The 26,974-nt window shown below is 39.1% G+C and overlaps 1 protein-coding gene across 1 annotated transcript; it reads left to right on the forward strand.

Moving 5' to 3' along the window:
• The first annotated feature begins 953 nt into the window (after positions 1-953).
• Positions 954-13,722, forward strand: LOC139456266 (fucolectin-3-like). The gene is made up of 4 exons (XM_071237887.1): positions 954-1,008; positions 10,520-10,744; positions 12,231-12,476; positions 13,496-13,722. The coding sequence occupies exons 1-4, from the start codon at positions 954-956 to the stop codon at positions 13,720-13,722; spliced, it is 753 nt and encodes a 250-aa protein (XP_071093988.1).
• Positions 13,723-26,974: the final 13,252 nt, after the last annotated feature.

The following is a 26,974-nucleotide window of genomic DNA, read 5'->3' on the forward strand; positions in this document are numbered from 1 at the left end:
TTTTACGACAAGCATAGTCGCCTTTTACGGCAAGTATGGGTTGCTGAAGACCTATTCGGCCCCGGAATCTTCACGGGTCTTATCGATAAAGAAGGTTATGATTATCTTAAATAACTAGTGGCAATGTCTCAGTTATATGTTTGACTGTATTGTTTGATGGTTTGGTGTGATACAGTGGTTTTATAAGTACAGTCATGTGTCGGATAAAACCATGCTAACTTGGAAACAGTGTCACAATGTTATCTCATTTAAAACTATCTCATGTTGACATGTTAACAATTGCGGGATTAGTAATGAACACATATGATTTTGTGTAGTGGAATTGCTTTATTGAATCGAACTTTGTTAATTATGATCATGAAGTACAAGAATAATGTATACCTAATAATGGGATAGTCCTGGCTTCTTATCGTTATACGCCATTGCTTCCCTGTGTCATTTTCCAACCTGTATATACTGTGTCTACAGTCCGTTTGACGCCAAATGAGAATGATGACTTGCATCAGAACCCGCGAGATGGACTACGGCCAGCATCAGTCCAACCTATAATAGTGGCAGTCGGTTCAGGCACCAGCGGTTCCGACGACGAGATCTATGGAATGAGCGAGTCAGATTGAAATTATCATGAGACAGCCCCTCTAACGCTCTGTCATTTCCCCTACCACAGAACGTGCAGTGCTTGCGCTGTGCCTTCCACGGTTTGTCCCCCTTACGTGTCATGTACACATTTCTATACCAAATTACATGATAGTTTCTTAAAGAACCTCATCCGTCATGGGTCGTAAAATAAACAAAATTCAGATTTTGTTGGGTACAGGGTATTCATGGTCAAGTACCGTATTGATGTTTCATACACTTTTCTGGATTTCGAGTTATTTTGCAATTCATCGTTCTCATTTGGAGTCAAACGGACTGTACACATATTTGTTTGTGCACAGTTTCTTAGCTCAAGCATGTTACCTCTTCCCAAGGCCACATTGCTGCTTTCCAGTGTTGTGTTTGTTACGGGTGAGTCCTATATCCTACTATAAAACTTTTTTTTCAGTTTTGTAAAACGTATTGTGTATACTCTTTTTGAAATGCTCAACACACAGTCCTAGGTAGTTGCTGTATGCATAGGGTTTCAGTTATCGCAAACCGTCACTGTTCCTCATGGTGCCAAATATTTTATCTGTTATTTATAGTGCATATTTGAATTAAATTTTATAGAAAGATAACCAAACAGAGCTTGTCTTTTTCTGAAACGGTTATGATGTACTTTATAATAAAAAACTTCTTTCAATAATCTGACCGCCGCTGTGGTCTAGTGGTAGAGCGTTATTACAACCCTCAATGTAAAAATTACTCTTAATGTTAAAAAATACATTAAGGGTTACGTGTTAACTCTTGTTACAACCCTTAATGTAATAATTACTCTTAATGTAAAAATATTTTACATTAAGGGTCTACTTGCACAAAGCGATCTTAGCGCTACAATTATTGTAAAACCTTAGGCTTCGGCTACAATCGTCATCCACTTGCACAAAGCGAGTGTAGGCTAAGATCATTGTAAGCTACAATCGAAACTTACAATAAGTAATCTTAAGTAGCTAAGATTGTTGTAGTCCCTGAATAAACTTGACAAAATGGCGTGCAAGGCTTGGTCTGTTTCACATAAATAATCTGCTTTACGTTCAAACCATGCCTCTTTATTTTGTTAAACTTTATCATTCGAATGTACACTTTAACAACAAGAACGCACCACAGATTTAACGTCAGACATATCGTTAATTAACACAGTTAAACACGGAACTATCGAGTCGATAGCTAAATGGAATATTCCCATCCGACTCAATACTGAAAGAAATGTGAAACAACCATTCCGCTAAACAAGGGAAGGATAAAAACCTAAGTCGTCCCGCAAGCGATTGTAACGTCCGTGACCTTTTGGATAAATCAAGGGCAGCTAATCTTAGTTTATACTCTAGATGAGAGTGGTTTCCCTTTGTATAAGCCCGTAGAGTACAATCTACCTTACCCAGTGTATCAATGTTGTTGAATCGCTGAGCTCCCCCTATATTTCTTTTGGGTCACATTCGTGTCAGTTATTTTGTCTTTAGTTTATCATTCAATTAATCTACAAATAAATACAAGCTGAAGAGTAAATCATACATGTTTAAATCTAAAATCAAATGGGACGGTGACGAGCGGTTAAATATCAGAGTTTAAAAGAAAAAAAATACAAATATTCATTAAACAAGCAAATTTACATGATGAAACATTTGAATTTTTTGCAAAATATCCCATAAATAGCGAAAATAAAATTCACACTTTTAAAATAAAGAAATAATAATACCCAGTGAATATATATAAACAATTGCTTTCTCGAAACATTATTCATTATTCTTATTTCCCGTCTATGCGTTTATGCGACTTTCTGTGTTTTGAAATGGTAGTCATAACCTCCTTTGTTGTAGCAACGAAACGAAAACATGAAGGATATATTTAGGATTTTACGAAAAGCTCCCCCAAAATAGATGACGATCATGCATTTACGCGTTATGGTTTTAGGAAATATTATTATTATTTATTTTAATTTTCATAATGATTGTGTTACTAAATAATGTATTTATTCGTATTTCAATACTTTGAATAAAAACATGAGTAGGTATTTCTCTTGTTGAAATAGAAAACAATTCCTAAATCAGGACAGTATTAATGCCGACAAGAATATATGCCTTCATTCTAGTAATCGTTTCTTTCAAATAATTGGGACCTTTCTTGAAACTGTACAAAGTGCGATGGAGGGAGGTACGTGTTGCGTGTCGTTACCGGTTCCACTTATTGTATGCGCAGCAAACTATGCGCGTTTGCAGCCAACTGTAGACAGGAGTCGAGTTTAATATATATTCGTACCTCCACCGTTGAAGATTTCAATCTTAGCTAGTAAGATCGCGATCTTAACTCCAAGACGTTTTACAATCGCGCTACGATCGGTTTGTGCAAGTGGAGTAGGACAATTGTATGGTGATTGTAATGTTGATTGTAGCCGCCTAAGATCGATTGTAACTAAGATTGTTCTGTGCAAGTGGGCCCTGGTTGTTATATTCAGGCTTCATTAAAGGGTTTATGACCCCTAATTACCCCTTTAACCGAATTTTATCCAACTTACTGCTTTACAAAGGTAATTTTTTGATACTCTGCAAGGTAACTTCGTTACTATCCTAATACCGTAACGACGGAAATGAGGACTCAGCCCAAGCAGATCAGACCAAGTTGTAGATGATGTTGGGTTGTTAGAATGGTCCATTAACAGAGTTTTAGGCATAAAATAATGGACATTTTGTTGCAGTTTTACGGATATGACAGTTAAGCATACACCAGAATCATATACAGACGAAAGGAATTCCAATGTAATGATGTTTGGTTAGAAAAAATCCGTAGGTTTCCAAAGTACCATTGTCTATACTGTAAGCACGTGTTTATGAATCAATATGGATAGTGATGACACCAGGTGTTTGCGAAAAGGGCCAAATGTATCACCATCTCCTTTGTACCATTGTCTATACTGTAAGCACATGTTTATGAATCAATATGGATAGTGATGACACCAGGTGTTCGCGAAAGGCGGGTCAATCCTGCCCCGCCGAGGAAAACCTGTCACAAACACATGCAGAGGCAATTCGAATGTTCATCTGAAAAAATACGGAAATATATGGTGCAAGTCAAAATACGAAATTGCATCGGCCTTGAGTGCTCTCATCAAACAACTTTCGCGAAAGAGGCGTAGGATGTAATTTGACATTTTAGATGGTTTGTGCTTAAATGGCATGGCTTATTTATTTTTGAACTTATTCCCCAGCAATCAATGTTTCAGTTTATTCAGTTTCAGTTTTATCCTCAAAGAAACCACCAGCCACGTTGATATATTTCTGTATTTTCGTATATATTTTCATATACGAAAATACAAAAATATATCAACATGGCGAATTTCTTATAACTATTAGCCCTTTAGGTGAAACAGTTTTAAAATATTTGCCACAAGTAGTATGTTGTTTGTTTTGTTTTGTTTTTTGTTTGTTTGTTGTTGTTTTTTTGGAGGGGGATATACAGGATTCTTTGTTGGAGTAGAGCTTCGCATCTGAAAAGACAATGAAACTCATCTCCTTCTGCAGGTCGTAAGAGCCGTCAAAATCGATCGGGTGATTTGTTTGGTTGCGTATCATCGAAAAGCGCTTGATTCACCCAAGCTAAATCTCCCGTGTGGAAGCTAGTTATCAATTCTGTGCCCCAATTGATAGACTGGATAACCAATAAAAGGTATGATAAGGATAGATTTTTGGCGCATGGGAAATGCATAATTTACGAATTAGGGAAACTTTTACAAGTAATTATATCATTGATTATATGTGTTCATACCAATGACGATCAATTCAATGATTGCATGACTTGACCTATTATTATAACAACACTAAATGAAATAGCAAGGCTGACTTTTGTCAAATTGGCTGATTTGAGCATTTTTCGAACAAGCTGATTATCGTTGGAGATTCATCTTGTTCAACGGACTTGCTCTCATTTTAGCAATAGTTATTTATTTATTATGCCAGAAGTACAAAACTTGCAAGAAATCTTAGTTGTCATCATCATGTGTTAATATCTACATCGGAGTCACATAGGCAATAGTTCAGCCATATCGAGAACTTCTGCTACCTGCACGGTTCCCTATAAGGATGTACATCATCCCTCGAGCTGCTGGCGAGTCTATGCAATATAAGTCTTTTTGTTTGGTTTGCTTTGGTTTGTTGTTTAACGGCGAACTCACACTATTCCAGCTATATGACGCGGTCTGTAAATAATCGAGTCTGGACCAGACAATCCATTGATTAATAACATGAACATCGATCCACGCAATTGGGATCGATGACATGCATCAACCAAGTCAGCGAGCCTGACGACCCGATCCCGTTAGTCGCCTTTTACGGCAAGCATGGGTTGCTGAAGACCTATTCCACCCCGGATCTTCACCGGTCTCTATATAAGTGGGAAATAACCACTTTTGGTATTGATAGGGTGACATTTTTAAAATAAAAGCTTGTTTTATTCAATAGGGCCAATTTTGTGTATATATTGAGTGAAAATACTCTGAAATCTGTGAATAATTGGTCCTTTTGTAGATCAAGATTAAGGCTGGCAACCGTACTGTTTACACTAAATGCAGTGTTCTGTTGAGTTCAAACAACCTGTAATTAATTTATGTTTCAAAGGAATGTGCGCTATTTTGGACATTAAAATCATAAGCACATTATTCTGTTAAAAAGGTCATTATCCCACTCTAAAGAATTATCGATAACCGTATCTGGTGTGTACACATTGATTATGTTATGGTATAGAAGATGAGAAAAAAGTGAAAAAGTGTTTCCTTGACTAAAAATCAGCAGAATCTCTACACATGTCCACAACAGATGTAATTCAAGATAAACATATCGTTTTAAGGATCGGTTCATTGAGGATTGAATAAAAAAACCGATGTAAAAGCTGTGTGAATCAGCGTGACTAGATACCAGGTTCATCATTGAGTTTTCTGTTTGTATACAAGCCGTCGTCAGTATCCTTCATCGAACATGTCATAATTCAGTTCTAAACAACTATCGATAACTGTGTCTGGTGGGAACTCAGTGAATATTTGACTGTTCAGATGCTGGCAACAAAAACATTGATTTTTAAAAACAACAGTTTTATCATTGCTCTAAAGTTGGTTGGTTGGTTTATTGTTTAACGCCGCACTCAGCAATATTCCAGCTATATGACGGCGGTCTGTAAATAATCGAGTCTGGACCAGACAATCAAGTGATCAATATCATGAACATCGATGCACGCAATTGGAATACGATGACATGCATCAACCAAGTCAGCGAGCCTGACGACCCGATCCTATTAGTCGCCTCTTACGACAAGCATAGTTGCATTTACGGCAAGCATGGGTTGCTGAAGACCTATTCTACCCCAGAATCTTAACGGGTCTGTGGTACGGTTTATAGTGGTCTTTTCCTCATTAGGAGCATGCCCAAAAGAAGTCCGCGCTGAGTCGAAAAGCACGTGCGTAATTTGCTTGGCTAACGAGTTTACGACCTCGACTAGATCACCTTGACCTGGCTGCCCTAACCTTCTTTTATCAATGGCATTATTACATTATGTTGTTGTAGTTTTTCCTTAAATATTGGCATCCTCTACAAATCCACACATCCGTAAACCATGGTTTAACAATGACTGCAAACAAGCTAGGAAGGCACGGAAAAAGGCCAGGCACTATTTCTGTCGCCATCTCATTTAAATGCTAAAGCCCGGCATACGTATAAACAAAATAAATGACAATCTATTTCAACTCGTACCACGTAGGAGTCTCATCAGGCCATAACTGAGTTGTTCAGTTATGGCCTGATGAGACTCCTACGTGGTACGAGTTGAAAACGCTATCCTATTAAAACTGTGTTCAATCTTACTCCACTTATTTAATTATTACTATATTGTGCTTGAGAGTTAGAACTTTACTGTGCTTTACGTGTGTGTGTGTGTGTGTGTGTGTGTGTGTATATGAATCATTATAGTACATGATAAACGTGGTACATTAAATGTATAACTGTATGAGTATGTTTTATTGCATGGTATAGTCATTATAACATTATGTACGTTCAATATAAATTATCTGGTTATTACCGTGGCTGGTTGTTCTTTCTTGATGACGTCTATAAATGTAAAAATGTTCGGATGGCTTGCCGAATAAGTGGTTTATTTTGAGCGCAACCCATCGACGTGGTTTGTGGTCTTTGAACCCTCTCTATTGAAGTGTTTCCACATCAGGTGGTTATGGATGCCTCTGAAAGGGCAGAGGACATCGGCGACGGTGTTGATTGTTGACGAACATCCTGCTTTGCAACATATCCGATGGTACCCTTCACTCTGTACTTATATCCGTTCAAGATTCGTTCAAGTGTCTGCCTCCGCGTGAATTTGGAACGAATCTGATATTGACCTGTGCGTTTGCCATTCGCAATGACTAAATAATCAATCAGACAATCTTTTGGAGTTTAACGACCGCTTCTGGCATTGAAAATGTCGCAGGCGGGGGTCAATTTTGATACCGAATAAGAGTGAATGAGTGAGTGTGGGTTTACGCCGTTTTTAGCAATATTCCAGCGATATCACTGCGGGAGACACCAGAAATGGGCCCGAATAAGAGGGAATAGGAGAGGACCTTGCCTATAACAGAAGTGAAAATAGCATAATGGAGAGAGTGTTGTAAAGCAAGGGTAGAGAACAATTATATGTATCAGTCAAGCTGATGTCAACATAAAAACCTATGAAATAAAGAAAATAAATGCAATAAAAACGTTGGTCTGAAGAGGGCGGGCTTGTCCATCCAGATCAGAATCTTAGTACATGGTGTTTATGCTGGTTGTTTATGAAGGGTAATTTGTTTGGGACAGTTCTAAAATCTGTTTTGGAGATTAGTGTTTGTTATTAATTTTGAGATGGCTGAGTAAAATTTCCAATCTGATTGTGTACATGTAACTGCAAATATTAACCCACTTTTAAACACAGACACTGCTTAGTATTGTCCGAGATTTTGTTATGCGTAAGAAACTTCTGTGCGATAATTTGTTCCTTTTTCGTTCAAAATATCTGAACGATATAATGAATATATGTTAGGCGTTAAATGGGTGTTTATTCAATTGACAACGAGTGCACAAGGAATGACCTAATCATGGCATTGAGCACTTCAGCATGCATTTATCATAAACACGACGGAAAGCCGATTGAATTTTGCAAATGGCAGTGCCATCTGGCGTTCTTTATTGTCAACGTTGTCCTTCAGCAGTTCAGTGTCGTTTTTTGTGCACTGTCGTTCTTTTGTACACCTTGTTCTTTATTTACATATGACGTTTTTTGCGAGTTGTTCATTGGTATCGTTTAGTATTTTGGATTCATTATTTGTATGTAAACAATTACCTTTATTTGTAACATTCATATGACTTTTATTGCGTACTTTTGTTCTTGATTTCAACTTTGTATTTTTTGACCGAATGGCCGCCCAGTGTTTGTTAATCAACTTGCGATTTTGTGGGACATATCTGGCATAAAGGTGAAAATTGCACAGATGAATAGTTGGATAGGCGGTGGCCGCATTAGAAACTTAAAGATTCAAAAGTTGAATCGAAACAAAACATTAATAAAATTAACAATATTTATTTTCTTTGCTCGGATAATTGTTTACTACTGATAATATTCAATTTTCATCACTGATGGGAATTGGTATAACAGTATTATCTTGAAAGTAAACAATCGCCATGGAATTTGTTGGTTACTGTTGTGAGCATAGATACAGTTACCCCTCTATCTTCAGAGGTTCAGGTCAGTTTGTCAAAAATGAAAGCAAATGTGATCTGAAGTTTACTGTGAAAACAACATGTGACATTCTGGACTTTCTCATTGATATCTGTGGATAAGATATGTAGGTTTGGAGTTTGGCATCCCCATGGGCAGCAATTGTGCTTATAACCTTGCTGATCTGTCTTTATGCATATGAATCGGAATTTCTGCTCCGATTGGCAAAAACCATAACACGGGCTTTTTCCCAAGACATTTAAGATATGCTTCGGGTCTTTTGATGATCTGATATCGTTTAGTAATGGTCAAATGACCAATGATTTACCCAACTGAAGTAGAACTAATAGAAACCAGTGAAACCGACACATCTGTTTCATATTTAGATCCATGCATACAGATTCAGAGAGACAAACTGACCACAAGACTGTATGACAAGAGGGATGACTTCAACTTGCAGCAGTCAACTTTCCCACTGTCAGTCTAATAGTCAAATTTCGAACATTATTCCAGTAGCTGCAGACTTTTGTGTCGACAGTTTCACAGCGTTTCAGGTACAAACGTGCATGCTCTTTCTCTTTCTCGATTTCAAGAGCGCCGTACAACTATTTCTCAAAAGTTTTTTGATGACGGTTAGAGTATGCAAGGCCTTTGTTAGGCTTCTAGAAAGTTTTATTGCTGAAAGTTTTATTGGTTGGTTGGATGGTTTGTTGTTTGATCAATACATATGGGTATCTCGCATATGACTTGTAACCTTCTTTATTGTTTACAAAGAAAACATCTGTGTTTGTTAGAGTTTGCGAGCATCCCATGCATAAGCAACATATGTATCCAGACATGAAAGGTATGGGGGGTTTTTTTGGATGAAAAATAATCAGTGATAGTTAGGATGAACTTTCCACTGTTGTGTAACTCACAACTCATAAATGCATTGGCAACGCCGTTTGTTGCCACAATGAATGGTCTTACAGTAGCAGCAATAATTTGTGGTGGTAATCATAATTATGTAATGTGCATTTTCATAAACACATCTAACTTTTAGGATTACAGATCCAGCGACCGTTATTTGTCTTAGGTTCACGAATCTCATGTTTAATATCAAGTTTCCGAATAAATGGACCTGAAATCATTTTGTTGAAGACAAAGTATTATCTATAAGATGATTGTCAGGCCACAACTTGCGATTCTATTAGTGTCTGTCTGTAATGTGTTATAATTGATGTTATTTGACCTTATGTTATGACTTTGACGTATACCCGTAATACCCGTCCCGTTAGCATATAAAATAACATACTCTCAGACCACAAAAGACTTGGTTGTTTACAGATCGCCCTCGTAAAGCAGGAGCACCCCTGTGAAACATAAGGCAAAAAACACTTATCCTTTGATGCAAATTGTGTAAGTGGTGTGATGCTTCCGGTAGAGCAGAACCTGCTTACCCATTTATGAACACCTTGATTTTCAGTGATCCATTACTATAATATTCTCACCTCTATTTTACCCTTTACGCCCAATGGAATCTGTTTCGGTGGATACTCGAGACTGATAATTCTCTGGTGATGAGGTTTTAAATCCTTATGTTATTTTGACACAGACAAAACATAAACGAACAAAGATACAAGCCGAAATCCAACGGTTTTAAGTGGTAATATTACTGCGTGACATTGCCCTGGCCAGTTTAGAATCATGGTCGCAGTCGCTGGAATATTTATTAAGTAAATCAATGTATGGAATTGTCTACTGGTCAGGTTTGATAAAGAAGACTTTGTTCTTTCATTATTATTATTATAATTATTATCATCATCATCATCATCGTCGTCGTTGTTGTGGAAACTACCACAACTGCTTACATGGACCCTATGGTGATGGAATTTATGGCTTTTTTTAGACGTTTCTCTTCTCTCTGTTTTCTTCAGATGAGAGCACATTGTTTTACACCGCAGTCACCAATATTACACCATTACAGCAAACTAATGGACTGGACAAGTCAGTGGTTGATATCATGAGCAATATTTCATGAAGGTCGAGAGTGACTGATCACAGATTAACACAAGCATATAATGATCCGATTGAATCAATAATTCTATAACAGCCATTATAATACGCAATTACTACTAACGGCCCAAGTATTAAGTATTTTAATTGCTTTTTTAAGGTCAAGCTGCGACTAATCTTGCCTTGAGGAAACCAACCACAGAGAGCAGCTTCTATGGCGTCAATTCAAGCGGCGCAGTGGACGGCAACACAAATCCTGGTTGGGGATCCATGTCCTGCTTTCAAGCCGGTGCAAGTGATCCAGCCCCTTGGTGGCAAGTTGATCTACGTGGGTTCTATGCCATTACCACAATAGTGGCCACAGCGCGCACAGGTGGATGTTGCGGTGAGTCGAAATATTGGTTGGGTGGATCCCTTAGAGATGGGATGTTGTCTGGGCCCTGCTTCTTAACACGCAATTCTTACTGTGAAAGAAGGAGCCCAAAAAAGGATTTCTGTAAGCATCATCAAAATTAAAAAAATTAAAAATCTCAGATGAATATATTTTAAGTTTGTAACTGTTTTTAGAAATAATATTTTATGTCCGTTTCGTTGCTTTAATTGTATGTTACGAGTTTTCTATCATCATTTTATGCTGTGTTTGTTATACTGAACCGCCTTCGTGGTCGATTCCCGGGAGCGTCATACCAAAACGCGTTAAAAATGGTACTTTTTTTTACCCTGCCTGACACACATTAAGATAACAAAACAAGAACTGGTCGGCTTGAAATCAGTGTACTGTGTTTGAGTGGGGTGACCAGGTGAGGTGAGGTGAGGTGAAATGGGGTTCAACGTCGCGTCCAAGATTATTGCACTTATATAGCGACGTGCATGTTCATGTGTGTGTTTGTGTGGCTGCTTGTACTAGTCCGGACTGATGCCAATTTATAGTGCTAGCTCACTGAGATACCAGTGAATAACATTATATATGATATCATGAATATCCCACTCAGACACAGTATACTGACTCCGAGCCGACCAGTCCTTGATTTAGCCCCTTAATGCCGAGCGCCAGACAGGGTAACAACATCTTGTAACGTCTTTGGTATGGCATGGCCGGGGATCGAACCCCGGACCTTCCGTTCTCCAGGCGGACGCTTTACCACTAGACCACGGAGGCGGTCCGGATGACCAGGTCAAACAGCATCATGGTACTTCAGGTGGACCAGGTTAAACCGGTATAACAGACTGTAGTCCAAACTAGTACAAGCAGCCACAAACGCACGCATGCACGCAATAACATGTAACGCGACGATAGGCCCAATTTAAACTCAGTTCACCTTGCTGCTGAATGTTTCTGTATTGTACGCCCATTTTATCAATATGCCAGTTATATACGGCGGGGGACGCCATAAACTGACTTTACACATTGTATCTCTATGGGCAATCAAATCCGGCGAATGCTTTAACTGCTAGACTACGCTACTGACCCGTTTGTTTCGAACCCGAGACTTGCAGCATATGTTTTATTGTAGTGAGTGATTGAGTATGGTTTTACGCCACTTTTAGCAATATTCCAGCAATATCACGGCGGGGGACACCAGAAATGGGCTTCACACATTGTACCCATGTCGGGAATCGAACCCGGGTCTTCGGCGTGACGAGCGAACGCTTTAACCACTAGGCTACCCGACCGCCCCCTGTTTTATTGTAGGTACATGTGTTGAATAGATGAGCCCTTGTTGTTTTTAGTCTTGTGTTATGTGTTAAGTTACAACAAAAGTGCGATTTCGTTGCCATTCACAAACAACATATTTTTCTGCGGTTGTTTTAAATGTCCAATGTCCAAGGGAATATTGGAAATTTACAACTTCTTTCTCCAATTTCTTCAGATACACGTCTCCATGACTTCTATGTGGAAGTGTACGAATATGACCCTGCCCAGTACCCATCGCAACCCGCTCGGGTCTGCTTAGATTACGAGGGCGTGGTCCTAGCCGGCACGCCCGTGACTCTGCTTTGTACCACGGTGTTCACGGGACGTTTTGTCAAACTGAGACGTAAATTCAAGAATCCCGGTGACGACAGATTTACTATTTGCGAACTAGAAGTCTACGGGCCGGATTCATGTTTGAAAGGTACGTATGTTGCTAGATTCATACATAACAAGTACTGTCGCTGCCATACCAATAGAGATATAAAAGAATTTTGCCATATTGTTCTCATGCTTGTACATTCATGCTTCAGACGTTTGGCAATTTGTTTATTAAAGTAGAACAAGTATTGTTGTTGACGTTGCATGCGTGGTTCTTCTAGATGATGATTCTTCGTTAACGTCATACCCGTGCTGATGGCTGCCATCAAATTGGTAATCGTTCCAAGACCTACATCACTTCGGCCTTTCCTTCCACATAAAAATGGCACACCGTGATACAACTGAATAAAGCGATAAAACCATTTCCATAAATTATAAGAAATATCTAGAAAAAAAGCAAAGTCGATTGCACCCCGAAAGTTTTGAAATGTAAATGTTTTGACACTAAAGGCTGGAGGTGCAGGAATAGTGCTCGACATGAAGGGAAACTTGATATTTGAAACGTTAAGTCATCCCTCTTGTCAAATAGCATTGTGCAGATGTTTTTCTGTCACTCTTAGTCTTCATGATTTGATCGAAATATGAATCAGATCAATGTTCAATAATATTCAAAGCGTTGAACAACCTAAAAATGAAGCGACAGTGGGCAATTGTATGTTCCGAAAACATCAATTCATTTGACTTTATTTACTGAACTCAAACGACAATACCTACAAGACTTCTTATTAATATATATTTGTATAATTCTTGTTTCGGGAAAAGATCAAAACCGCTTCTCTAGAAGGTTAACATTGTACATAATATACTGAACCGCAAAAGAAACGTCACCATGCATAGATATATGAGAAACCTTATTTGTCCAAACACTGTAAATACATAATCACGAGGTATTCGCGAAAGGGGTGACCCTATCCTGCCCAAGTAATGACACTCGTCACAAATACATGTAAAGGAAAGTCAAAGGTGTTATTCGGTTATTTACGGACTGCTTTTGTATCACTTTAATGCTTTTGGTTACGGCGTAAAACAACATTTACTCAATCTATCCACTTTTTTCTTCAGGTAGCAGTTTCCGCCGCACAACTAACAAGCGAATGGTCTCAAGCACCACCATCACACCCACACTTGGGGCGACTGTTGAACGATGTGCTCTCTTATGTTCTGAGGACAATGAATGCTTCAACTTTAACTTCAACCATCAAAGATCAGACAACTCTTGCGAAATAATCCACGAAGGGTCTACAGTTGACGACACTGGAGACTGGGATCAATATTCCCTTCAGGTGTAATGGAAGCTGTGGTCTGAGTCGTAAAAAATGTTACAATTTGTTACTTCCCTTAGCCGTGTTTGGAGCCACTGGTTATGAGATTTAAGTCCAGTTTCGGCCCAGTTTTTATGACTCTTGGTCTGCCACTACCATACCCTACTTTCGTTTGTTTCACAAAAGGGTAAACGCCTGCGACCTATGCCACTTTCCTCTCACATGATGCTAAACCGTAGTTGAATAACAGTTGAATAACCAAAAAAGGCGATAAGCACATTGTGTTTCAATATAGAAGCAGCAACATGAAGTGGCCACCCTTAAAGATAATTAATATAATACTGAAAGGATTAGTTATACACCACTCGTCACGATTGTAACGCACCCGTGAAGATCCGGGGTAGAATAGATCTTCAGCAACCCATGCTTGTCATAAAAGGTAAGGGCAGCCAGGTCAAGGTATTCTAATCGAGGTCGTAAACTCGTTAGCCAAGCAAATTACGCACGTGCTTTTCGACTCAGCACGGACTTCTTTTGGGCATGCTCCTAATGAGGAAAACACCACTATAAACCGTACCACAGACCCGTGAAGTTTCCGGGGTAGAAAAGGTCCTCAGCAACCCATGCTTGCCGTAAAAGTTGACTATGCTTGTCGTAAGAGGCGACTAACAGGATTGGGTGGTCAGGCTCGCTGACTAGGTTGATGCACCTCATCGTATACCAAATGCGTGATATCAATCACTTGATTGTCTGGTCCAGACTCGATTATTTACAGACCTAGAAGCTGGAATATTGCTGAGTGCGGCGTTAAACAACACATAAATAAACATGACGTCACACTAATCATTGTGATGCAAAACATATGATGTTATGCTCGGATATAGAAAAGAGCTCTTTCTTGTCCCAAAAGAGATGAAATACACAATCTCAGACGTTTTCTATCTTGATCTGTTCCCACATGTATTACCACACATACCGTGTATTTTGTAGTAACCCAAACACCGCATTGTACAATATTTCAGTGCTTGCATTGAATGCAAAAGAGGTATTTTTCTATAAATATTAAATGCGACTGTTAAAGCCGATGTTTCCATCAGAGGTTTCGTTGGTTGGTTTGTCGTTTAACCCCGCACTCAGCAATATTCCAGCTATATGACGGCGGTCTGTAAATAATCGAGTCTGGACCAAACAATCCAGTGATTGATATCATGAGCATCGATCCACGCAATTGGGATCGATGACATGCATCAACCAAGTCAGCGAGCCTGACCACCCGATCCCGTTAGTCGCCTCTTACGACAAGCATTGTCACCTTTTACGGCAAGCATGGGTAGCTGAAGAGCTATCTTATCCAAGAATCTTCACGGGTCTTCAATCAGAGGTGGTTACTGAAACGTGAACGCTCTGACTGACTGATCGGACTCGAATGGTTTCCAAATCCATGGGAGTGGGAAATTCTTTTAAAGATATCCATCCTGTCCAGCGAATACCACATGATCGGTTGCTTTGTGAGCTCGATGTCAGCTTGTAACAGTCTCGGAATATTGGACATTTGAATGTGCAATACGACACAGTTGAAAACAACGCAACCAATCAGAGCTGTTTTCACATATCAAAGCAACACCTTGCGGCTGGAAAAACAGAACCAGTTCTTGTGGAATATATTTCCGTACTGTGTTCACTGATATCTCATTATGTGAAATAGAAAAGAAGGTCTATATTTTATATTGTTATTTTCTGTATGTTCAAGCAGTCATCGGTGCATATAACCCTCGGAACAAACTCGTCATGTCCAAAGTCTTTAGTTAGTTAAATATATGATTCAATTGTGTTTATTACTACATGGGGATAAGGTGGGTTAATGTTGCTACTATTCATTATGATCATATACATTGTATGTTAAATAGGAAGTTGGCTGTTTATTAAAACAAACCGTGAATTTTCCGGATTGGCATAATGTATTGGGCCCCAGCCATATACTTTAGGTGGTGACTCGGTGACTTGTTTGATAGCGTACATATTGTTTAAGATATTAATGAATAGCTTGTCTCACGACCCGTGAAGATAAGGGGTAGAATAGGTCTTCAGCAACCCATTCTTGCCGTAAATGGCGACTATGCTTGTCGTAAGAGGCGACTAACGAGATCGGGTGGTCAGACTTGCTGGCTTGGTTGAGGCATGTCATCGTGTCCCAACTGCGTGGATCGATGCTCATGATGTCAATCACTGGAATTGTCTCGATTGTCACTGGATACAGACTCGTTAATTTACAGACCGCCGTCATATAGCTGGAGTGCGGCATAAAACAACAAACCAACCAACCTACTCTTCCACACGTGGCTATTTACAGGTAGCCATCATTTAGCTGGAATATCGCTGAGTTTTAACCATGTTTTAGCTAATTTTCATGCCATATGACTAGAAACATGCTTGATAAACGAACATACCTACAGGCAAAGTGCAACGTTATATTCAAATTGCATGGACACATGAAAATTCGATGTGCAACTGGAATGACACTAAGCAGAAGAGATCGACGCACACACTAAAGGAAAAGGTCACTGTGCTTCCTATCAAGTTCAACCAAAATACATTTATTCTGAATTTAAATAATGCAACCTTCAATACATATTCATGAGCACATCCTCGACTTTAATGTCGTGATTTACATTTTAATTTGTAGGTGCATGTACATGGAGGTTCATTGGCGCATAACGATTTAAATGGAATATAAATTTTATATTGTATTTTTTATGTATGTTCATATTGTCATTAACTGCATGGTGTTGTTTGGGTAGCGAATATATTTAACCTTTATCATAGAATTCGTTAACATAATAATACCGCGTATCGTGTGTAATTTTCAGTGCGATCGCCTCGTTAATCGATGGTACTTGTTTTGTTACCTGCCTGGCGCTAGGAATTAAGGGAATAAAACTAGGATTGGTGGGCTCGGAGTATAAGTGCAATAATCTTGAAGGGGACGTTGAATTCCGTTTCATCTGATTTTGAGCATGTTAATGTATGCATACTTACCTTGTAACATTAAATTGCACATATTCGCTGTTACAAACATTTGTCATTCGTGGTTTACAGAACAGGTTGTATTCGTTCTTATTTTATTAAGCTACAATTATGAATAAATGGTTTTCATCATATATAGCTTTGTACGATTTTAAAAGAAGCACACACATCTTGTTATAGCAGTGGAACAAACTTGGAAGAGTTAGTGAGATGGGTTAAACGCCGCTTTAATAAAAAAAATAGCAAAGTAAAAGTGACAAAACTCTTTCAATAATGAGACATATCTGCTAAAAAACACTGTCAATTAGTGACGATGTCAAGTGTCCTATACCATCGGTGGCGCACGACGCAAACACATGTAAAGGCAAGTCAATTGCTTCCAACTTCTTGCATAAATGTCCTGTCCCAAATGTCCCATAGCCGTTATAAAGCCACGATGACCATAAATGCCCCATACATTTCCTTTTTACACTTATTGAGATCAATCCTGGCATTTTACAACAGTATTATTGCTCAACACCAGCCATTTTTGCTGACATGGTAAACTATACACATGCACAAAATTTAAGCGCCACAACATTCATAGTCTCTTGATTTAACGTGTGGGAATCAGAAATACGAAATATGATGATGTATGACTGAATTAGGCTTCCATAGTTTCATGAACCCAAATGTGTCCAGATACCACACAGAAAGTGTGCTTTACGTGTTGCTGCAGTTCCCCTACCCTATAGATAGTGACATTCAAGTTTCAGACACGTGGTTGCATTTTGCTCTGTGTGAGATTCCCCTTCCAATAGAGGTTGAAAATCAGCCATGGTGAGGAGAAAGTTAACGAACGCTGAAAGATGACAAGTGATAGGCATGAAAAATGCTGGCATGTCATGCAGGGCCATTGCAAGACAAATGGGTCGTCATCACAGTGTTATCACTCGTTTGATTGCCAAACATGGTCAAACCAATGATGTCAATGACAGGCATAGGTCTGGTAGGCCAAGAAAGACCTCTAACAGAGAGGATAGACGTCTTTTCAGGATAATCAGACGAAATCCATTTGCCACTTCAACAGATTTAAGACGGCGAAACCGCATTATCAGTGGTTCGAGTGTCGAAGGGAGCTAACTCTAAATATTCATTGGAGCTATGCTGTTTAGTTACGTATCCGAGAAAAAACATGGCGCTGTGAAAGCGATAATCTGTTCCGCCTGTCACTCAGTTTATCATTAAAACTGCACAGGGTATTCTATTTAGTGAACCATTCCCATCAATACGAACAACAGTAGTAAGCCTCACGATTGTTACAAGTTTTTGTCAACATTACTGAATTGTGGATCACTTACTAGCTGGTTATTAGAGGGTAACAGATGTGGGCCCACATTTCGGAGGGACTTTCTTACTGAAACACTGAGCATCTTGTGGCGTGGAACAAATATCTGAGACATGAAAGGTAGGCTATTTCATAGTCCTAATCATGTAATTAATTGTAGATAATTGGAGATATCACCGACGAAATTGTATGCGTCATGAATGAAAAGCGAAATGTGGGCTCATTTTTTTTATATCTTTGTAGAGATTTTTCTGAGTGGGCCCACATTTAAAAAAAATGTGTAAATCAATACAATTCTAACCATTAAAAAAAATATTTTGACCGTAGTTATAAAACAGAAAGACAAATGATCTCACCTTCAAAACAAGGCCAATAGAGTGAAAACAGAAATGTGGGCCCACTTTTTTTTTTTATCTCTATAGCGATTCTGACGTGTGGGCCCACATTTTAAAAAATCAGTAAATCAACAAATCTCACCATATTAAAACTAATCTATTGACTGTAGTAATGGAGCCGTAGTTATGAAAAAGAATGACAAATGGTCCCGCCAACAAAACTTTAGGCACCAAAATCAAAAACCGAAATGTGGTCCCACTTTTTTTATATCCTTATAGAGATTTTTCTGAGTGGGCCCTCATTCTAAGATCTGAGTAAATCTACTAGTCTTACCTTTCAAAATGAAAGACCATTACAGTAAGTAAACACAAACACATTCTGAAGATTAAAAACTAACATTTTATTAATTCATAACAAAACAAAAAGACTCAACATATCATTTCATCCAAACATGGGACATCAGTAGCAATATAACAATGACATTCAGATCATTTAGTATTAGTCATCACAATAGCAGCTTTTGATGGGAACTCCGTTTCATTTTATCTTTTCAAATATGAACTCACACGTCAGCGTCCTCAATACACATTGATATTTATCTTCCACAAAATATTTTAATCATATAGAAACAGTAACAAATTCAATAATGTCACAAACAAAATACCCAGTGTGGGTATTTTAATGGGAACACAATTGTAATCATGGTAATGAAAATTTATTTACGAAACACTCACCCACATTTCTATCAGGGTTAGTTTCACCAGAACTATTTAAACAGGAACTATCTGACATATTATCAGTGGCAATCTGTGCAACACCAGCATATAGCATGTCAATCTCGGGAACGTTTAAGAATAACAGTTTAAAAACAAAACAACAAACAATGATTCTGCACTCTGTCATGATTATCACAATGATTGAGTTTGATGTTGATGGAAACAATATCATATTTCACACTGAATACTGGAAACACAATTTAGGCAACTTGAATCATCTGCACAAATGATGAATAGAAATCTTTGTAGCACTATCTGTCAAACTATTGACAGGAAATCTGTTATACATACATGTGTCCTTCATGATATGTTTGAAATATCAAGAACATCACAAACATTGTAAAGGGTAACAGTGTCAAAATAACTGATTGCTATGTTCAATATGAACTTGATGGAAACATTTCTATATTTCCAAGGACAATGGGCAAATTGATAAATGAGATAATCAGTAGATTACATTCTCATCAAGAGATCAGAATTGATCAAATTGGTTTGATTCATTCAAATATTCATACAAATGTGTAGTATTTGTTCATAAGGCCAAGCATGAGGGTAAACATACATTCACTCGTGTTGTTCCATCGGAACATAATCTCATGAAGATGAGCAGCTAACTGTTCTCTTGGGACACCATGCATTGACTTAAACTTTGCCATTGCATTGCCCCAAAATCCTTCAATGGAGTTGGTATGGGCCCCAGTTTTGGGGTTCACATAACCATCCTTGTCCTTTACAATGTCATGTTCATACCCTGCCTTTTGTAGACAAACATAGGATTTGAATTCTTCAGTAATTATTTGTGTACCGACTTCAACATTGTCTGTTGTTCTGTCATGAACATTAAAAAGCAGAACCTTCTTACTTTGCCTATCTATAAGGCCAAAGATCCAAAAGTTTCTAATGCCCTGACTGGAACCCATGTTGTATTTGCTCTTTCTCCCCCATTTACTTTCATCCATTTCCACCACATGACCAACAGCCCCAAGGACAACAGGATCGTCCAGAAGAGAACGGGACATTAAATCACGGTGTTCTCACACACACTCAACATTTGTAAAGTGATGTGACCGGGAACGTCATGGCAAAAAAGGTACAAAATCATTAACAGTGTGCCAAGTGAAGCTTTCTGGCCTTCCCAGAAACTTCCAAATCTAACAGATTTACATTTTCTACATTTAGTACAACGCCACACATGGCCAGCTGATTTGTTCTTTTTATCTTTCTGCCATGACAAAGACATCTTACATTTATCACAGTTCATTGTTGAAGCTATCAGATTGTTTTCTTTCATAAAATCACTGGTCTTTTCAAAGTCATTACATATTGCACCAATCTGAATTAAATCACATTCCATGATGTTTCAATAAAGAGAATGTCCAGTGAAATGCTTGAATGGCTATCCAACAACTGTATGGCTTGGAGTAAATGCCAGTACACAAAAGTGATTCTACCCACCAGAACAATCTTCCAACAAAGGTTAGTCCATCCAATCTTCTGACAAGTAGAAACTTGAATCCTTCATGGGAAATAATTGCAATTGGTACATCATGTAGCTGTTCCCAAAGATACGTTCAACTGAGTCATCATGAAAAGTTACTTGTTGTAAAGACTGTTGTGTCGATATATAGTTCCAATTTGAAGCAAGATTTTCCACAATATTGGTGTGGGTAAATATGGCAATATGAGTAATGTAAGATTGCTTTTTTTGGGACCACCAAAACAACAACTGTTTTATTCTTCCTTCCTTGGCAGGCAAGCCCTGAGCAACGCGACTCAGTTCATTCAAATGACCTGACACAAACATGATTATGAATAACAAACACAAAAACAAGCACCAAGTTCATGATACTTTTCCCGAAATCCATTCAGATATTTGGTTAAAAGTGTCCGGATAGAGAATTCAATTGTGTTCTTAGGTGGATATCTAAATGTCTGATGGATGTAGAATTTCAAATTCAGTCTGTCCATATAAAAAACAGCATTCAAAATATTTCTTTATATCTCCTTTTGTTGAAGGTCTTCTTTTGCCTTAGTTGGTATTTGTAGTAGCACAGAACATCCAAATCATGCTCAGGAAAGAGTGGTTTCAATCCATGTGAATATAAGTGGTCATTTACCTCATCTTCCTGATAATCTTTAATAGGGGCACAGTTTTCTTGAGATGTAAATCCACAAAAGTTACAGAATCTGTCCTTGCTCTCGAAGATAGGGTAACTCCTCTTTAGCCAGAACTCGGAATTACAAACACGAAGACTCTTGACACTCGTTAAATTAACTCAACATTCTCGAATTTCTTCCATGTCCCATAATTATGTCTCCCCCAGAATGGAGGGAGACATATTGTTTTTGGCACGGTTCCCGTCGGCGTCGGCGTCGGCGTCGGCGTCGGCGTTCCCACCGTTTCCGGACCATAACTCAGAAACTGTTTAATACTTTTTCGCGAAACTTTGTATACACATTAACCCATCACTGAAGTGGTGCCTTTTGCTATTTAGAGATTTTTGACATTTTTGTTTTTTCTCGTTTCCATGGAGATAAGTTGAACATAGGCTCTGAATGAGGGTAAGCTTTGTTTCCTGACCATAACTCAGAAACCGTTTAATATTTTTTCGCGAAACTTTGTATACACATTAACCCAGCACTGAAGTGGTACCTTTTGCTATTTAGAGATTTTTGACATTTTTATTTTTTCTCGCTTCCATGGAGATAAGTTGAACATAGGCTCTGAATGGGGGTAAGCTTTGTTTCCTGACCATAACTCAAAAACTGTTCAATATTATTTCATGAAGTTGTAACATATTAACCAAGTCCTGAAGTGGTGCCCATTAGTTGTTTGAAATTTCTAGGAGTTCTATTTTTGTCTCTGTTATTTAGTAATGGAGGGTGGGAATGAAGAGATGGGGTTTAACGTGAAGTAAACGAATGAATGGGGGTTAGGGGAGTGGTGGGAGACATATTTTTTTACGAGTAAAAACACTTTCTAGTTAGGGGGTGATGATTTTGCCATAGAACTCTCCGTAGTAAAAAATTGGCAGACGTAGTAAAGCAATTAGCATATGACCCCTATCTATGACGTCAAAGGTCAAAATTTCAACCAATGGCGTCATAGATAGCGTGGGAACTGTTCCACAAAAGGAATACCCTCATGAATATTAATGAGCCCACGGCCTAGTTTCGCGGGGAAAGTGTTCGTGTCGTTTGCTATTGTTCTACTTTATTGATGCTATTTCATGCATTTTGAGTGAATAAGTGACTCTTAGATTGAGTTTTTAAGTAATCAATTTGGCAGATATATTTAATTTAAAGTCTACTGAGTTCCTTGGTTTCGAATGTGGGCCCACTTTGCCCGTCCGATGGAGTGAGATAGAGTGACCTTCCTTGAACCACTGATAATGCGGTTTCGCCTTTAAGACTGCAGTGGATTACCCATCAGAGACTCTCGACGATGACCGTAAGGCGTCGCCTCAGAGAGGCTGGTTATAACACCAGAAGACCAGTAAAACGTCCTCAACTGACTGAGAGACACATGCGGAATCGTCTGATATGGTGTCGTGCCCGTAGTCGATGGAACTATGCTAACTGGAGAAGGATCCATTTGTCTGACGAGTGTCGAATGCTGCTACGAACTGTTGATGGTCGAATACGTGTTAGGAGGCAACGTAACACGTTTGCACCAAGGAACATCCAGAATACCTTAGCATGTGGCGGGGGTCTGTCATGATATGGGGTTGTGTTTCCTTCGGCTGCAAACTTCCGCTGGTGACAATTCGTGGAAACATGGATGCCAACAATACCAAGATGCCGTTCTTCGTCCAGTGGTAGTCCCTCATCTTGACAACCATCCTTTTCAGACAAGACCTGTTTACATGGACGACAATGTTGGACCACACAGATCTCGGGCAGTTTTGGCTAATTTGCGTCAAGAAGCTATTGCCACTCTTCCTTGGCCGGCCTGTAGTCCGGATCTTAATCCGATTGAGCATCTCTGGGACATTCTTGGCCGGAAAATCAGACATCGTGATCCCCCAGTTCAAAATCTCGCTGGACTTGAAGCCGCACTTCATGAAGAATGGATCCGTTTGCCTCACAGAAGCATTCAACGACTTGTAATGAGTATGAGGCGTAGGGTTGAAGCTGTGGTCAATGTCCGTGGACCATACACACGTTATTGACGTTTCTGTCTTGCAATAGACTCTGCACTCCCTAGTGTGTCTATGTGACACCTGATATGGTCTGCTGATATCATGACAGTTACATGGCCCAAAAAAGTTTTTCAGTGTTTTCTAATCCTTCAATTTCTGGTCTTCAGTAAAATTCCTTTCTGCTCATATTCTTTTGGAACACAAGATAAACTTGCTTTGGGACAACTTTTGCATCACATGAGGTTTACATATACGGCTTATAACAATCGTACATCTCGTTATAATAGTCATCATTAAGTGCCAAAAGTAACAGCTCACAAATATGGTGGGTTAATTAATGCATGTGTATATAAATGTACTAGTATCAATGATACAAAAAGCAGCAACGCTGGCCAATATTTGAGGGAATTGTAGTGAGTGTTGGAAGCTGATGGAGGACGTTCGTTCCAAATGATGACGTTAGACTTTTGAGTTACTGTGATTACTAACGTCATCTCTGCTTCAGGAGTCCGTTGTCTCTGATGAATCTAGGGTATTACTCGGACGATGTTGTGGGATGTGCACGGATAGTATCGGTCAAATTTACATAGTAGAGCCAGGTAGAGTAGTAGAAACGCCGTCGTTGCAACAGAAAATCTCTTAGTTAAGTCGATTTGTATTGCTTACATTGGTCGTTATATACCAGACCCTGGAGAATAAATAATAAACAGGCAACCATATCAATAAGAAGGGGGAGGGGCGGTCGGGTAGCCTAGTGGTTAAAGCGTTCGCTCGTGACGACGATGACCCGGGTTCGATTCCCGACATGGGTACAATGTGTGAAGCCCAATTCTGGTGTCCCCCGCCGTGATATTGCTGGAATATTGCTAAACGCGTCGTAAAACCATACTCAATGAATCACTCAATCACTCACTCACTCATTAGAAGGGACTGGCCATTCTATCATCATGGAAATAATCATGAGGTAAACATCAAGTAAGCTTATGGTGTGGCGTGTAATCCTTGTGAGAATAGGGGCGGTCGGGTAGCCTAGTGGTTAAAGCGTTCGCTCGTCACGCCGAAGACCCGGGTTTGATTCCCGATATGGGTACAATATGTGAAGCCCATTTCTGGTGTCCCCGCCGTTATATTGCTGGAATATTGCTAAAAGCGGTGTAAATCCATACTCTCTCACTTACTCCTTGTGAGTATAGTACATTGTTATGTGTAATAAGTGATAACATTGTTGTAACAGGATGTATGTGTTTGTAACATGTTTTCAATTTATATCGTGTAGTATTCAGCAAATAGGAGTACGTTTAACAATATTTCAGCAAAGTTTCAGCCATATTCCAGCAACATTTCATCCATATCACGACGGATGGCGCAGGTACTGGGGTCCCTTTCCCCAGACATATTTCAGATTTCAGACAATATATATTATTGTATGTGAGTGAGTGAGTGAGTTGGGTTTAACGCCGCTTTTAACAGTGTTCCAGTTATATCACGGCGTGTCAGCTTAATGTGGGAGGAAAGCCCGAAGTGGTGCAGGTCTTAGACGTTTACCACTTCGTTGAAACCCACGAGCACGGGTATGGTGCTGACAAAACTAGAAACATAATCGGGGCGAACCGGGATTCGAACCCACAATCATAGGTTTCTGGCGTGCCCAAGGGATTATTGTATGTACATGTGATCATATAAGAATTGTAGTATGATCAATCAAACCTGAATCAATATAATTGGGTTGGTTATTTCCCTGCCACATCATGCGATTATTAGTTTTGATTTATTCAGATATCAATCAGACACTGTTGTTCCTTTTAAAACTGATTACAGTGAAAAAGACCTGCAAGGATATCAAATCTATCCAGGAGACACTACACATGGTATTGCTGTGTATGTTTGAACAAGTTTCAAGAACAGTGTCTAGCTGTGTGATGTAATGTTGTTGGCAAGTTCTGCATTGCTTGTGTGCATGTTCCTCCAAAAGTGTCATGGACACGGTTGTCTCATTCACTTACTGATGTCATGCAGAAATTTCAGGATCTCTCCAAGCAGCATTAATGCGAACATGTCCAAGTTACTGGGGATTTCAACTGTGACCTGAGTGCAAAACTGAAACTTGAATATTTCCTTAATGTGCGGAAAATCATTCACTCCCCAACTCATTTCCTTGGAGTTACATTGGATTTCTTATTTACTTATCATGCCAGTGCTGTAGCATTCCAGACTCCAGTCTACGTCTCGATCATCAGATGATCTCAGTACACCTCATGGTGACCCCTGCTCACCTATGATCTCTAAGTAAAGTAAGAACTCCCTTACTTCTCTGATTATTGTTTAAGTAATAACACAACTCATTACAAATACAGTTACGTTTTCTATCATAAACTGCAGATGGCAAAACTATTAGTAACATTTTTAGTGCTGCAATAAGGCCATTTACAAAAAGGAGCTAATTCATTGCACACAACCGGACATGTCATATTAACGGTAATATGAGTATTTCATGCTTGTTTAGTTTTGTTCTTGTTATCTATCGACGTTGCATAGTTGCTTTCGCTGTTGGTTTCGAAATGTAACGAATTTGACACTTTTAAGAATCAATGCACACGTAAAGTTATTGTGGAGGATGAAAAGGATCATTGATGCCTATCAATGATTTCTTTCATCCTACAGAATAACCTTACGTTGCGTATTTGGATCTATATTTTTTCTAAGGCAGGCAGTGTCTGGAGTGTTTGGCAAATACGATTCACACGCGAGACACTCGTGCGCATTGATTCTTAAAAGAGCTTTTCAGGAAGAACGGTCTTCTGCCACGTGTCATCAAAACTGTGTCTGTTTTGTGTGCGTGTTAAAATCCGTACTCAGCGACGGTTGTCAGTAAATAATCGTGCCAGGCCAGACAATGTAGGAATTGACACGATGATCATCGATCTAAGCAAATGGAACACGATGGCATGGCGGTATGACAACTGATATTTCCTTGAGATGAGAAAACAGCGAACTTGACAATTATCGTTAAATATGCTATGATCACTTAAGTCATTTTTGTGCCATTTTACGTCTCGAATTAAGTACTGAAACACAATCGGAGTCGAACGGTTGCAATCCGGCGTCACATTAGAGATATTTAAGAGTGAGTGAGTGAGTTGGGTTTAACGCCGTTTTCAACAGTATTCCTGTCATATCACATAATCGGGGCGAACCGGGATTCGAACCAACAATCATAGGTTTCTGGCGTGCCCAAGAGACGCAACTGCACAGCGAATCACAGCGCCTGACACGACTGGGCTACCCGTGTCCCCAGATATTTAAGAAATAAATGATGATAGGGTGTCGGTTATGGTACAATAAAACACCGCAGGGAGAACAAACCATGAAGGTAGCATCCCCGAGTGCATTCTCTCTGCAATGTTGTATGGTACGATAAACAACGACGAGAAGTCGTTTATTTTCTCATATGAGATATCAACATTATGTACAACCTCTTTAACCAGATTTTGATAATGATGACTCCCCGAATAGCATCCGACCTCGGAAACGTCAGACAAGTCCATTTTACGAAAAGGTGGGCTAAGTTTGGTATTTCCCGCATATTCACAAAATCTGTACCTCTTCTCCTAATACCTATTGTCTTTCTCTCCCACGTTTGGATGCGATCGTCCGGCCACTGCGTTTATCTGTAT

The sequence above is a fragment of the Haliotis cracherodii genome, unplaced genomic scaffold (assembly GCF_022045235.1).
Source record: "Haliotis cracherodii isolate W230 unplaced genomic scaffold, xgHalCrac1.p SCAF_11, whole genome shotgun sequence".
NCBI lineage: Eukaryota > Metazoa > Mollusca > Gastropoda > Lepetellida > Haliotidae > Haliotis > Haliotis cracherodii.